This window comes from Artemia franciscana, chromosome 4 (assembly GCF_032884065.1).
Source record: "Artemia franciscana chromosome 4, ASM3288406v1, whole genome shotgun sequence".
Taxonomy (NCBI): domain Eukaryota; kingdom Metazoa; phylum Arthropoda; class Branchiopoda; order Anostraca; family Artemiidae; genus Artemia; species Artemia franciscana.
This window is the reverse complement of record NC_088866.1, coordinates 61,708,979-61,724,903: the sequence shown is the minus strand read 5'-3', so window position 1 is coordinate 61,724,903 and position 15,925 is coordinate 61,708,979. Positions and strand designations below refer to the sequence as shown.

Genomic DNA, 15,925 nt, shown 5'->3' with positions numbered 1-15,925 from the left:
TACCCTGAATTCAAAATTGAATTCGGTTTTGATGCTCGGTTTTGGTAATGGGCAGCTGCTCTGTGGCTGAACTATTCTATTCTGCCATCTGCTGCTTATAAATCCACAACATGACTTCATCACTTTCATTTACGTTGCATAATTCTCAAAAACAAATAAATGCTTAATTATGTTGTATATTATTCCATTATTTCTTATTATTGGCTGCTCAAATGCCATATGGATGTTAAATTTGAATGCTGTCACCACTGAGCCAGAAGCTAAGCTAGAACATGCTGCTATCCCTATCAAAGATGGTGAGGCAAAAAACCTTGTGGATCTTGCAGAGTCTCTTGGACTGTCCATCCTTGTCAAGGCTCTTGAAGAAACTGGAATGGATAATGTGATTGATCATGAAGGTAACATACAAGAGCTAATCCAAGGATTCCAATGGAGACCCTAAAATATTATGAAATGAAAACCTAAGCTACTTTTAACAATATAGGCCTAGGCCTACTTGGCCTGTAACACCATAGAAGAGTAGCTCTTCTGATGAAAAATTAATAATAACAAAATAATAGGGGTAAAATTCTGATTAATTCACTAATGAGATAGGTAAGAAATGGACATAGCATAGGCTACCTTAATTGGTAAATTTGCAGTTATAGCCTGAAATACCTAACTTAGCTAGAATAAAGGTTAATCACAACATTTTTTTTAAATAAATTCACAATTCGAGTGGATTAGGCCCAGAAAAGACAGAGTAAAAATCAAGGATAGGACAAACAGAAATGAGAAGACTCCTGATATTCAATTAAAAAATCATGAATATGTTTCTCAGTAATGCCAGCTGGGTTTACCAATCAACACTATAGAAAAGAATTTTGCCTAGGGTACTTGTCAATGTGTGCAGAGTAGGAGTTAGGTTTTTCTTGGGGGGCAAATGTATCTTAGACTTTTGTGCCCTCTGCTGCACCATCAATACTGTAGCCTAAATGTAACAGTTTCCCTCCCCCCAGGTTGTTCTGCTTAGGATTCTCTTCCTCTAGCCCTGCATATTAGCAGGGTAATATTATAGCAGTTCATATAACTTGCTTACCAATAAAGTGAATATACCACTCAATGCCCTTTCTTATGTTCTTTACAAATATAATAATTGCTTCTACTGTAAATTCAAATTTAAGCACTTTTTGAGCTCTTAAGTATGATTACCTTAAACCTTAAATTGCAGCTTGGAGCAATATAAGGATTATCCATCCTTGTGATGCTCCATGAGAAAAAAAGAATTTGTTTGGTGTAGATTGTGGCTGTTAGATTAGACTCTTGTGGAGGACTCTGCAGCTTCCCAATTGTAAAGGAACTCCTGGCAGAGCCATTCCCTATCAAGGTGGGACTTGAACATGTCAATTGAAGTAGCAGAAACTGTTTCCTAAGAGAGCTGGTTCCACATATTGATGATTCTTTGGCTGAAGAAGTGGCTTCTATGTCTACTCGTGGAACACTGCATGGAGAGCTTCAAAGAATGTCCTCTAGTACCAGAATGCAAGGGCTGTGCAAAGAGACCGGGAAGGGTATTTTTAGAGAGGATTTTTTTGGTTAAAATAATGTCACCCCTTTTCCGTTGGTATGTCAGCATTGGCAGCTTCAAATGATGTAGTCTTTCTTTGTATGGAAATTTATTCATGTTGGCAACCATCTTAGTGGCACGACGCTGGACATCCTCAAGCAACTTCCTATCTTTTTTGAAGAAAGGGGCTGCCAATGACATTCCAACCTCCAGGCGTGGAAGTACAAGCACCTTATATAACTTCATAAGAACTCTAGGGTGTCAGCTGGAGATGGTTCTTTTTATGATACCAAGGGTTTTATTTGCAGAAGATGAAACAGACTTAGCATGGCTGCTAAACTTTAATTGGTGATCTACAATAACCCCAAGATCTCTTTCATCGGAAACAGCAGAAAGGAAGTTGTCTTGAAGGAAATACTTATGATGCTTGTTATTTTTCCAAAATGAATTACATGGCATTTGTCAACATTGAAAGTCAGAAGCCACATGTTAGCCCATCTTACTAGACTATCAAGATCTGTTTGAATTGATTGCTGGTCAGAGGGAGTAGCTGCTTTTCCAACTAGTTTTGAGTCATCAGTGTAAAGGGTAATAAGATTTGAAAGAAGGGTGGGTAATTTGTTAATATAGAAGTTGAAAAGTGTTGGTCCAAGAATAGTGCCCTGGGGCATGCCACTTAATACAGTTGTGGGAGAAGAGAAATGAGGAGTTCCTTGCAAATCAAAAACTCTGACACTCTGTGATCTTTCAGAAAGGAAGCCCCTAATCCACTGTACAACACCTTCGTTGACACCTGCAGCCCTCAATTTGATTATGAGGAATTCATGACTAACTTTGTCAAATGCTTTGGACAGATCAAGAAGAATCATGTTGACAGGAAAACCCTCATCAAGCAGTGTAGTCACTAATTCATATGTTTGGATAAGGTTAGTGTCCACAGATCTACCAGATCTGAAACCATGTTGTGATGTGGAAAGGATATTATTGACCTCAAGATGTTCAATTAGAGCTTTATTAACAAATCTCTCAAGCACCTTAACAACTGCAGAGGTGATGCTTATGGGATGGTAATTCTCTGCCGAGTCTCTTCGTCCCTTTTTATGGATCAGGGTTATATAAGATGTTTTCCAATCATGTGGTAGGTCCCCATTTTGAAGAGATAACTGGAACAGCATGCACAGGGGGTAGCTGAGAGCTTTTCAACACTCCCTAAGAAGACTCCCTAAATTTAAAAAAATTATGACAGCTCATATAACTGACTCACCAATAAAGTGAATATACCACTTAATGCCTTTTTTATATTTTTTATGAATATAGGCTGATTGCTTCTATGCAAAGTCAAATTTAAGTGCTTTTTGAGCTCTTCAAAATGATAAATTTTTTGTTAAAGGATAAAACAAATGATAACATTTGTTTTCCACAAAGTAATACTATTTTTTCTCAGCTCCATCTTTTTTCATTGTTTTCCAAAAAATAATGCCACATTTTCAACGTGCTAAAACTATTGATAATAAGGTTAGTTTAGGTTAAGTTTGGCTAGGTTAAAAAGTGCTTAAATTTGAAATTATGGTAGAACTGATTATTATATTTGTAAAAAACATAAAAAAGGCATTAAGTAATATATTCACTTTATTGGTTAGTCAGTTATATTAACTTCTATAATTTACCTATTGTCAGCTCCATTAAATACTTTGCTGCTTGCTTTTTCTTACCACAGTTAAACAAGAGCACATTGGTAAGGAACTATCAGGCTATTGTAATACAAGAGAATAGTGAACTCTGCTCAAATACAAAATGTTTAAAGCCAGGGATGCATAAGCAGCACAAATCTTACTAGCACAATTTTTGTGCCAGACTTGCAGTTTCTTTCAGATTTGCTGCAATATGAATACCCAGGTAATTAAGGCTGCTAGCAAAAGGAATTAAGTATACTAAAGAGTTAGAATTTAACTAGCTCACACTATCTTCCTAGATGAAAATGTGAGAATAATGAAAGAACTTGTTGAGGTTTTGCAATTTCAGGGTGCTAGAATAGGTTTGAAAATTAATGTTAAGAAGACTAAGGTACTAAGGCTAGGAATAAGTAAAGATCAAAAGGTGGCATTGGGCAATGAAAAGATAGATCAGGTGGACAGATTCACCTACCTTAGTGGTATTATTAGTAAAGATGGTGGAAGCAGTGAAGATGTTCAAAGTAGAATAGCCAAAGTTCAGTTTTTTTTTTCACAGTAAAGAAAAGTTTGGAACAATAGGAAGATAAGACTGCAAACCAAGATTATAATATGTAAGCTACAATGATGACAGTGGTCAAATATGGCTCTAATGTTTGGTATTCCAAAAAACAGCTGAAGATTTCCTTGATGCTTTCCAGAGAAATTGCCTACAGATTGTTCTGAAATTGCAGCTTGGAGAATTAAAGATGAGATGAAGACTCAAAGGCTGCCTTATCATATTTCCATTGAACATCACTCCATTCTGCATCCACTCTTGATTTGAAAGTGTCAAGACAAATTGTAGAGACAGTATATTCTGACAGTCTATTCCAAATGCTGGTGACTCTGTTTGAAAGTACTGATTTCTCTGGTGGAGCCTACATGTTTTGGTAAAGGAGAATGTGTGTTGGCTGTGGGTATGTTAGAAAAGTTGGTCCTAATTTTTTTTTTAGGTCTGCTTTTTCTTTTGTATCTGAAGTGTTTTTGTGATCTTCTTTCATTAAATCAAGGGTGTCCTGTCTAGATGGGTTAGCTGCTGAGACATGACAGCAAAACATCTTTGGGTTTTACTTAGAGTTGGCTGCAGTTGCCTCTTCATGGCCCCTCACAACCTTGTGAATCAAATTTCTCAGTCTGTTTCTACATTTATGAACCTGTCATAAGGGGTTATCAGATTTACATTATGCATACTTGGCCCAAGCTTTTTTCCTTTTACTTGTTGGTTTTTTACTTCTTTTTGCAGGTATGGAAGTGTTTTAGGTATTAAAGGTCATCAGTTGCCATCTATGCATCTATGACAGTTGCCTTAAACATTTGCCATCTTTTCTCTCTTTCTTCACTCTCAACTACATCCTCCCATTTAGCCTTAAATAGGTCCTACTTTATCAGCTCATAATCAGTGAAAAATTTCTGTATCTCATTATTCATCTTGTTTTCTTTTTTTGTATCTTGGTCAGTTTATTACTTATTACTAAGTCAAGTAAAGCGGGTTGCTGTAGGTGCCTTTATTGTGTAGGTTGGTCTACAATCTCTATCAGTAGGTTGTTGGCAAGGAATTTGTGGTGAAGCAAGATGGGCTACTTTCAGGGAGGTGCCCTATTCCTCCAACCCAATCAACATCAGGCATGTTGAAATCTCCAAGTAGAAAAACAGTTGAATGCTCATGTGAACTTATTTTAAATAACAGGTCAGATATGGATAGGTGTGAAATAAATTCATCAGTGGCTGATGAACTTTGGTAAGTTACACCTAACATCTCTGATCCAATATGGAGTTCCAAACAAACATTTTCAACCTAACTGCTGGTAGAGTGAATGGGATGGTTACAGTTTCATTTCTCATTCCAGGTCTTCAGTATATAGCTACTCATCAGGGTAACCCAATTGTTACACAAACTAAATCCAGGGATTTTAATGTGAGATTTCTTCAACTTATGAATTTTTTGGGCAATTTTCACAAACACAAATAATGTCTACATTAAAATCAATACAAAAAGTTTTTAGTTCAGCAAGTTTGTAGAGCACATGAAATTGCTTTTTCAGAATTGTTTATCTTCATAGCAATGTTGCCAAGAGCAGCAAGCTGAGTTAAAGATGTTTTGCTTTCACTGCCCAAATTGGCACATCATTGATCTGATCCTCACCATGAAGCATAACTAGCAAGAGATCAACTCCTTTGAAGATAAATTTACACTTTAACTTATCCTGAGCGTCAATAATACAATTATTGAACAAAACTGGACAAGTCAAAGTTCCTTGATATACACCTTTCAGGATTGCAGACTACCATCTTTACCATACTACCATTTTTAATTTTAGTTTTTAGATTTCTATACATATATCTTAGACAAATAATGACTGCACCATGAGCAGTTTCCATGTGGTCTCAAGCAAAACCTGTGCAAGTATACACAAATAAAAAGTTCTTGCAACACCAAGTGCACATAAAATCAAGAAGTCACCTCAGTCTTCCAATATCCTGCAGTGCATTTACAAGTAGAAAGAGAGCATGCTCTCTAGCTAAGCCTTTCTGGTAGCCAAATGGGTTAGGAGGGGTGGAACATTTTTTGTCAATGTCTCTTATCACAAGTGACTTGAAGAGCTTAAACATAGTACACAAGACAGCAATGGGGCAATAAGAAATGCAAACAGAACTATCTTTTCAAATGGAATATATCACTGGATGCCTTTTTTATGCTCTGTCATAGTTCATTAATCATCCCTGGTGGAAATTGCATTTTGAGCCCTTGAAGGGCTCAAATGCAATCTCTTGAAAAATTGCCTAAATTTTGGCTGCAAAATTTTGAAATTCAAGTTTAAGCCCTTTATGGATCCTTAAAAATGATGCATTTCCCCCTCACTCTGCCCCACTCCCCTATGGTGCAAAAATACAACCCAAATTACATATTTCTTACCTATTTTCTGGTTGTTGATTTTGTCACAGTTGATTCAATTTATTTGTAGACTGGTTTAAACAAGAGTAATGCTAACAGCTTTTAGAAAACGCAGTAATTTTTTAATATGGTAAAATTCTAATTAATTGACTTCTTGCTATCTTAGAGAGGGTTTAGGTTAGGAAAATGAAACTTTCAGGGATGGGTCTACAGGCTAAAGTATGTCCCAGGAAGGTATTTTAAAGTATCCACCTCTACTACTTCTCCTCTAGATGGCCCTGAAATCTGCCTACATGACAGGTCTATACCTATTGAAATTTTGACAAAACAACATTTTACCTTAATTTTCAGTTACTAGTTGCTTTTTCTCTGCTTTTAGTTCTGAAAATATAATTCCTGTTATTTGAGTAGAATTTTGAGCCATATCAATGTTTTTTTTTTTCAAAATTTATGTAATGTATTTGCATATCTTTAAAACCTTATAAAATGGAATTGAGCAAAGTTATGAAGCTGAAATTTTTTTTGTTGTACTTCAATTAAGCAGAAGATCTATTTTGCAAGGTTCCACCAACACACATATTTTTAAAGGTCAGGGCCCTCTAGAGGGAGAAGGAGTGGAGGTAGTTGCTTCAAAATACCTTCCTGGGACATACTTTAGTCTGTAGATTCATCCCTGAAAGTTTCATTTTCCTAATCTAAACCCTTTCTGAGATAGCAAGAAGTCAATTAACTAGAATTTTACCTTTAATATTTATAAATTGTTTGTTTGTTTCAATTATGATAGATTAATGCCTGTGGATTATATAAATTTAGCAAAGTGAAATTATAATGAAATAGTAAGTTTTTAACAATATTCTAACTTTTCTATTCCAAAAAAAGAGAAGCATCCATTTTGACACTATTTGCATCACATGTCAGACCAGTCATGGAAAATGCATGTCCTCTCTATGCTAGACCTCTAATTAGCCAATTTGCTCCTTTTCAACATGTTCAAAACCAACCACTTCTTCAGCAATCTCTTGTATCTCTGATGCCAAACCCCTGCAGTCAATCCAGGATTGATTTGATGTGGCTTCATTGGTGGTGTTCTATTAATACATAACTTGTCTTCCATCTGAGGAGGTACTAAATTTGCTCCAAATAGAATAGAGTCTTTGCAATCAACTTACCAAAGTACAGCTTGACACGACTATGTTATGCAGAGTTTACCCACAAGGAATACTTGGTTTTACTCAATGATCTTAACCCATATGGAATGGCCTTCCAGTAGAGGTAATCCAGGAAAATCCTTCTCTTGAGGCATTCAAGAGAAGTCATAATAAATACCTCAAAAGTAAATAGCAACATAATGGCCAGGGCCAGCAGGATGCCATCACTTGTGATGGAGCTGTGAAGCTTGTAATAAAAACAAGGTATAATCTTTAAGGGTCTACAAAGGGCTTAAAATTGAATTTCTGAGTAGAGCAATTATTATATTCATAGCTCAGTAATGGAAAACATCTCCAAATTTATTGGGAAGAATTTTCAGCATAACTAGAAAATCAAATGATACTGTTCTTTTTTTTATTGTATTGTTTCTTCCAGACTGAAATCACTCACTCACACAAACCAAAACTAGAAGAAATCTTGTAATGAGATCCTTACCTTACAACATGTATCAATTTTTTATTCATCTAATCCTATTTTCATTGTTCTTTTGAAGTTCATCCTTGTTTGTAAATAGTTTTTAATATAGTTTCATTAAAATTCATTCCTGTTTACAATATTTGAAAAACAATTTGATTTGCAGTTTGATTATGTATTGATATGCCTACAAAATATATTATAATGAATGGTGGCTCTGTGTTCAATATAGCTTTTTATAATTAACTAGCTGTTGGTGTGGCGCGTCGCGCTGACGCGCCACACCAACACCTAGTTGGTGGGGGTGGTTCGACCCCCCCCCCCGAAAGCCCCCCTCGCGCGTAAGTCATTAAGCCCTATATTAGTTTCGCGCCATTGTAGTTGTGTCCCACCTGTGAATATAGATGATATATATATGTTTTTAACTACGTAAAACTTGCAAATATACAATATTCTTCACTGTCCCATTGTCTGTGCATATAAATAGATTGTCAGGTTTACCGACTCTTGAACATGCAACATATAATTGTCCATGGGAAAACAATCCATATTCAGATCTATACCACATTTTTCTAATGATTGCCCTTGGGCTTTGTTGATGGTAATTGCTAATCGAATATTCCCTGTTGTCATTTATATATCCCCCATGTGCCCTTCTGGCGTCCCCGTTGTAGTTGTGTCCCTGTCTCCTGGTCGTCATTTATATTCCCTGTGTCCTGGTGTCTCAGTCTAATTTCTCTTTGAGTGTCCCGGTCGTCATTTATATTCCCTGTGTCCCACTTGTCATTGTGTCCCGGTGTCCTGGTCTGTAATTTCTCTTTGAGTGTCCTGGTTGTCATTTATATTCCTTGTGTCCCGGTGTCCCGATCTGTAACATATGACAATAGATCAATTGTGTTGTAACTTTGTTCACAATCCCATTCTACACATGTAGAAATAGAAGCAGTACAATTAGGTGAAGGCATTCCCAAATGCTTGAGAAGTTTGTTTGCAATAGATAAGCGCAAATCTTCAATCATAACTAAAGTGCAGTTATAAATTTCTGTTGTAAAGTCCAAGGTCATATCTGACCTTTCTAGCCGTATTTGGTGGAATATATTCTTGGCCATTTGTGATTTGTATTTCTCCCATAACTCTGTAAGAGATGAAGGAGGGCAACTTTTGCTGGAAGACATGGGCCATAATGTCCTGTCTATGAACCAGTGATTGTCCAGGATGTAAAAGCTGTTGTATCTAATCCCAAGATGGATTATATGTAAATGTAATAAATGACAAATCATTAATTTATAGGCATAATATTTCATTGCACTGCATTTCTTATCCATTTCTTTGTTAGTGGCTGGATTTATTAATTTAATATTAAAGTGATAGCTGTTGGCTCCATCCCAAAAAATGATAGGATATTGTAGAGCATTGTAGCATTGATGAGTTTAAGCAATTCATGTCAACTGATTGTTTCGCCTATATAGAATATTATCTCAAGGTAAGAACTGATCACCGACCATAACAATTACCACTTCGTTGATAGTTGCATATCAGTAGGCATCAATTCAATTGCTGTTTTGAACAGAAGCACTAAATTATTATTTTTGTGGAAAAGATGTTGCAACTGGGAAACAATAGTCCTTTCAACGTCGTTTTTTTTTTTATCTTTGGTATCACTTTCAAGTTGTTTGGTTTGTTTTACCTTGGCTTGTCTTTTGTCACTATGAAATACATATCGCCGAACCTTTGACTCTTGCTGTCCAGGTTGATTTTCATCTAACTGCGCGGTTTTGAGTTCTTTAGCTGCAAGCCTTTTGGCATTAACTCTTTGAGCAGCTACCTCGGTTGTTTCTTCTGCCATTGTAGGATTTATACTAAAATTTCTCTTTGAATTAACTATTTGAGCAGCTTCCTTGGCTGTTTCTTCTGTCATTTTAAGATCTATACTAAAAATTTCTCTTTGAAATGCCTTCTTATATACTTATAATGACATCATATTACAAAGCCTTTGACGTCATATACAAAGCCTTTGACGTCATATACAAAGCCTTTGGCGTCATATACAAACACACAAAATACATACATGACGGCATAATGCTCAATCCTTATAATGACGTCAGTGGACAAACATGACGTCAGTGGACAAACAATTTATTTTTTATATATATAGATTGCAATTGATCTTTATCACTTTCACTTAGTTAAAACCTTTTTTTTAAACAAAGGTGTTTTTATTGGCTTTCAGTTACAAAAATCAATTGTAATAAACATTACATATTCTAATGCTTATTGATATAGTGTAGAGATATCATGGGCTACCATAAAAGAGGCTCTGGCCCCCTCCCCCTTGATGAATTATGCTGCCTTATATTTTTGTTTGACATTGTTTTTTGCAGCATTAGAAGTACTGATTAGACCTGGTCAAACCTGCCCCCTAAAGCTTATGGGTGCCCTGAGGGTTATTGATGTATTATCTACATATGTATTGTACTATTTTCAAGTTTTTATGGCACTTAATATTAACCAAGTGACATATAGCAATCGCAAATTCTGTTGGTCTGTTGGTCCTGGTTTTGCTACTTTAGGCACTTCCAGGTAAGCTAGGACGATGACATTTGGCAGGCGTATCAGGGACCGGACCAGATTAAATTAGAAATAGTCCTTTTCCTGGTTTGACCATCTGGGGAGGGAGTGGGGGGTCTGTTAATTCAGAAAAAATAGAAAAATTGAAGTATTTTTAACTTACGAATGGTTGATCAGATCTTAATGAAATTTGATGTTTGGAAGGATATCGTGTCTTAGAGCTGTTATTTTAAATCCCGACCGGATCTGGTGACATTGGGGGGGGATTTGGGAGGGGGAAACCTAAAATCTTGGAAAACACTTAGAGTGGAGGGATCAGGATGAAACTTGGTGGGAAAAATATTCACAAGTCCTAGATACATGATTGACATAACCGGAACGGATCCGCTCTTTTTGGGGTAGTTGGGGGGGAGGGTTAATTCTGAAAAATTAGAAAAAATGAGGTATTTTTAACTTACAAATGGGTGATCGGATCTCAATGAAATTTGATATTTTGAAAGATATCGTGTCTCAGAGCTATTATTTTGAATCCTGACCGGATTTGGTGACATTGGGGGGAGTTGGGAGGGGGGAAACCTAAAATCTTGGAAAATACTTAGAGTGGAGGGATTGGGATGAAACTTGGTGGGGAAAATAAGCACAAGTCCTTGATAGATGATTGACATAACCGGAACGAGATGATTGACATAACCGGAACGGACCCGCTCTCTTTGGGGTAATTGGGGGGGGGGGGGTTAATTCTCAAAAAATTAGAAAAAATGATGTACTTTTAACTTACAAACGGGGTATCGGGTCTCAATGAAATTTGATATTTAGAAGAATATCGTGCAAAGCTCTTATTTTAAATCCCGACAGGATCTGATGATATTGGGGGGAGTTTGGGGTGGGGGAGCCTAAAATCATGGAAAACGTTTAGATTAGAGGGATCGGGATGAAACTTGGTGGAAAAAATAAGCAGAAGTCTTAGATACGCGATTTACAGAATTGGAACGGATCTGCTCTATTTGGGGGGGGGGGGTTAATTGTTAAAAATGAGAAAAAATGACGTATTTTTAACTTACGAAGGAGTGATCGGATCTTCATGAAGCTTCATATTTAGAAGGACCTCGTAACTCAGATCTCTAATTTTAAATCTCATACTGGATCCAGCGTCGTTGGGGGGGGGACCAGAAATCTTAGAAAATACTTAAAGCGGAGAGATCAGGATGAAACTGGATGGGAAGAATAAAAGCCTGTCTAAGATACTTGACTGACATAACCGGACTGGATCTGCTCTCTTTAATAGAGTTGGGGGGGGGGAATTTGGAAAAATGAGGTATTTGTAACTTACGAAAGGGTGACCAGATCTTAATGAAATTTGATATTTAGAAGGATCTTGTGCTTTAAAGCTTTAATTTTAAATTCCGAACAGATCCTTTTGCATTCGGGGGAGTTGGAGGGGGAAACCGGAGTTCTTGGAAAGCGTGAAAATTGGGATATTTTTATCTTACAAATAGGTGATCGGATCTTAATGAAATCTGATATTTAGAAGGAATTCATGTCTCAGAGCTCTTATTTCAAATCTCGATCAGATCTTTTGACATTGGGGGGAGTTGGAGGGGGAAATCTTGGAAAACACTTGGAGTGGAGGAATTGGGATGAACCTTGGTGGGTAGAATAAGCAAATGTCCTTGATACATGATTGACGTAACCGTACTGGATTCGATCTTTTTGGGTGAGTTGGGGTGAGGGGTTCAGTGATTTGGCGAGTTTGGTGCTTCTGGACGTGCTAGGACGATGAAAATTGGTAGGCGTGTCAGGGAGCTGCACAAATTGACTTGATAAAGTCGTTTTCTCAGATTCGACCATCTGGGGGGCTAAAGGGGGAGGAAAAATTAGGTATTTATAACGTACGAGTGGGTGATCGGATCTTAATGAATTTTGATATTTAGAAGGATATTTTGACTCAGAGCTCTTTATTTAAATCTTGACCGGCATTAAGCCTCTGATTTTCCTTTTAAGTCAATCTATTGATTCTTAGACTTTTTTTAGAGCTCATACCATTTGAGCTCTTGGCTCTTAGCTCTTCTTGCCTTGTCACAAGTGCCATATGAGCTCTTAGCTCTTGTTTAAACAAAGGTTAATTGATTTCTTAATTAATTAATACCTAGTCAGAGCAAAGCACCATACATAATAAAATAAAATTCCAACTTGCCTTAGAGACATCAACCATACAAAAACAAATAAAATGAAACATAAGATAATTATAAGAAATTATAAGCTAACCCAGGCAGAGTCTTCAAGGCAGGATGAGAAAAGGCCAGGGTATTGAAGTAAATCACTTCAGTAACTTCCTTTGACCTATGGTAACACCTGTTTATCAACAATAGTGATATGCAGTCAAAAGAGCTGTGGTTGTAAACAGTAAGAACCTGAAACTATTATCCATAGATGTTCATTAGTCAAGTACTGAATGAACTGGCGTTGCCAGACGTTAAACCAAAAAGTAATCCTGAGCCTTTGATAAACAGCCCAAAAATAAGCATGACAATATTTTGCACTGAATTCAACACATTTTTGCCCTGTATGCCTTGCCCTCATATATTGATTGAACAGAGAAGTTTATTACTTAATGGCATTCTAGCAATAGCGTTTAGCATTGGTAAAACAATTTATTTCAAAGCTTTGGCTTTGCAGACTTATTTTTACAGACCTCGAACTCTAACCTAGAGCCTGATTTTCCAGCAAGTCTAAAACTAAACCAAGTATAGGTTTTTCACGTTCCTGAGTATGGGAATTATAGAATTTTCAAGATTTCTTAACTGAATTTGCACAGGAAGTGGCTGTTCAATTCATTTGAAGTATTGAAGATGCATCAAATAATATTTATCTCATAGCTATCCGAGAATGGCCCTACAATATAAATACAGGCTAAGCTTTTTAAAACTTAATTATCACTTCCATCATAATTGCATCCCAGTCTTCCTAAATAGCAGCTCTTGTAAGCAGTAAATAACAGTTCGAATAGGGATAAATCCTTTGATTGTTGACAGTGAAATTCTTTTTTTATTGTAATAAAAAGATTTATCTATATTTGAACTATTATTTATCATCATGGAAAGGCAGTGTGGTTTTCGAAATTACCTACCCCTTGTAGGTGAAAATGGGTCAATTATCTAGTTTGAATAGTAACGGATGAAAGGTGCAGCGTCAAGTTCTTTGGAGGGTGTAAAGAAGGAGGCTTTAAATAGATCTAGGTTTGAAGAGGAGTGTGTGTAGCAGTGATAGCCTCATGTGGGTTGGTGCTTCAATGAGTTTTTTAGTAGTAGTTATAGTAGTAATAAGCCAAGGTAAAGGAGTAGCATAAAGATTATATATTCCTTAGTACTATGAAGCGATGGATATCTTACCAGTATGCTACATGCTGAGCTGTATCACAGTGATTTAGTTTGACGATGCTACTTGGCAAGTATTCTTTGAATTTGAATGGGACGGGACATTTGGTTGGACACAGCTCTCTGCAACATTAGAAACCTTTTTTTTTGCAAATGAAGATGTTTTGTAGTATTAAATGTCCATTTCTGCAATAAAATGTAAATTTGAGTTGAATTTTAGCATAAGGTATCTTCTGAGGAATTTAAGATGAGATGTTAATCCCAAATAGTTTATATTACAAGCCCAGAAGGGCCGAATTTGAAATTGGGTGTAAAAAAAAAAAAACAACAAACAGGCAAAACATCAACTAATTAAAATGCCTAAAAAGACAAATTTCAAATTTGAACCAATCATTAATAACATTAGAAAACGAACAAATATATACAAAACATATGCAGAACCTGAACAAACAACACAAAAGAGAAAACTATTGGTATGTTCTGATAATTTTTTTAGTAATATAGGGACAAAAATTTTTCCATATCTGGGTGTAAAGCAGCAAGTGAGAACATGATATGCATGGGCTCATCAACAACCTGAGGTAGGTAGAATCAGAGATGGCTCGAAGGAGGGGGAGGGGGGTGGCTGACGTCCCCTCCTGTTTTTGTAAAGTCGTATAATTTGTTCATTTTGACCTCATTGAGGTCCCAGGTCCTCAATTCTGAGAAAGTCTAAGTTGTTAGAAATACATTTGCATTTTCAAACTTCGCAGTAAAGAAATGGCTGATTTTGACAAAACTCAGTTTCAATCATAGATACCAAAAACCGAATTCGCATGTAAATAGAATATTGAATTCATTTAATTGTTTAATTTAATTTTTAAATGGACTCGTTTAGTTAAACCAGGTTTAAAGGGACTGGACAGGTTGCAACTCGTACTTTAAAAAGCTGCTTATGCTCGGCCATGATTTGTTTTACTTTGTTTTATTATTCAGATCTAGCCTTACTTTTTGTGAAGTTATTTAAGTCGTTTGTTTTGGCATTATCCAGTTCTCAATCGCTCAATTCAGTCAGAGACAGTAAGTTGGATTTCCCTCTCCTGAAAAGACTGTGGGTATTTCTATCCATAAAAATGGTTCATTGTAGCACTGTTTAGCCTCAGTCGTAGATACTGAAAACCGAAATTATATAATAGCATAGAGTCGTTTTATTTTATTGTCTAATTCTTATTTTTGATAATTTTGGATTTAAACTGGGTTGTTTAAATCAAACCAGGCTTAAAGGGACTGGACTGGTAGCTTAGCAACTCGCCTTAAAAATCTGTTTATGTTCACATATGATTTATTTCTGTTTGATGATTCAGCAATTTGGGTAAATTCAACTGAAGCCTGACAAAATAATATGAACAAATCAAAAGCAAGAGAAAAGGTTATGTGCATTGAGTGTCGGTCAAGCTTTGACTATGGGTGGAAAAGAAGACAAAAAATTTCTAAGAACAATTGAAAAGTAATTAGAATTCAAAGAAAAGGACCCCATGAGACACTTTCAAAGCAAGTGTATACAGGGCAGTGGAAAAAAATCTTGATTACAGTATGGGGTTCAAGGCGGATAGAAGAACAAGCAAGATTTTGTTGTATACACGGAAATTTTTCCCAGGACAGGAGTGCTTTTAAAGACGCTGGGATACCTCATTCAAGTCTGGAGGCTAGTTTTTGCGTGGGCTGAAAGTAATGAGAAATGTTAAAAGTTATAACGAATAAAAATTAGATAAGAAAATATTCCAAATATGTACCTCTGGCTCTTTACAATAATTTTTGATGTCACGCTGTTGATCAACACAAAAGATGAAAAGGAATCAATATAGGGCAAGGCGTTTTTGATTAAAGACCCAACAAGGTATTTTTACATGTGCCACCTAGCTGGAATACATTATATCATCAGTTACTACTTGCAATGACATTGTTAAAACTGTCTGGGAAATTTTTATGTTGAATGTAAAAGATATTTTGGTGGAAATACAATCTACATCATCTTCTGTGTTTGAGCTATTTAAAGAGTTAACAGCCAATTGCACTGAAGAATTTTTTAATGTTTCAACAATCAGTGGTTTTGTTGTCGAAATTTACACTGATGATTTTAAAAGTATAGTTCACAAGGGTCCAGGAATAGGGAAGCTAATCTGTAGCAAAAACCAAAGGGAGTACTTTATTTCAAGTGGTCCTAATCAAC

The 15,925-nt window shown here is 36.2% G+C and overlaps 1 protein-coding gene across 1 annotated transcript in view; it reads left to right on the top strand.

Annotated features, from left to right (window-relative positions):
- Positions 1-120: 120 nt before the first annotated feature.
- The window catches only part of LOC136026687 (transforming growth factor-beta-induced protein ig-h3-like), a 29,218-nt gene continuing 13,413 nt past the window's right edge, over positions 121-15,925 (top strand). The window contains exon 1 of the mRNA XM_065703432.1: positions 121-398. Coding sequence (XP_065559504.1) covers positions 170-398 — 229 coding nt within the window. The 5' untranslated portion in view covers positions 121-169. The remainder of the gene's footprint in view (positions 399-15,925) is intronic.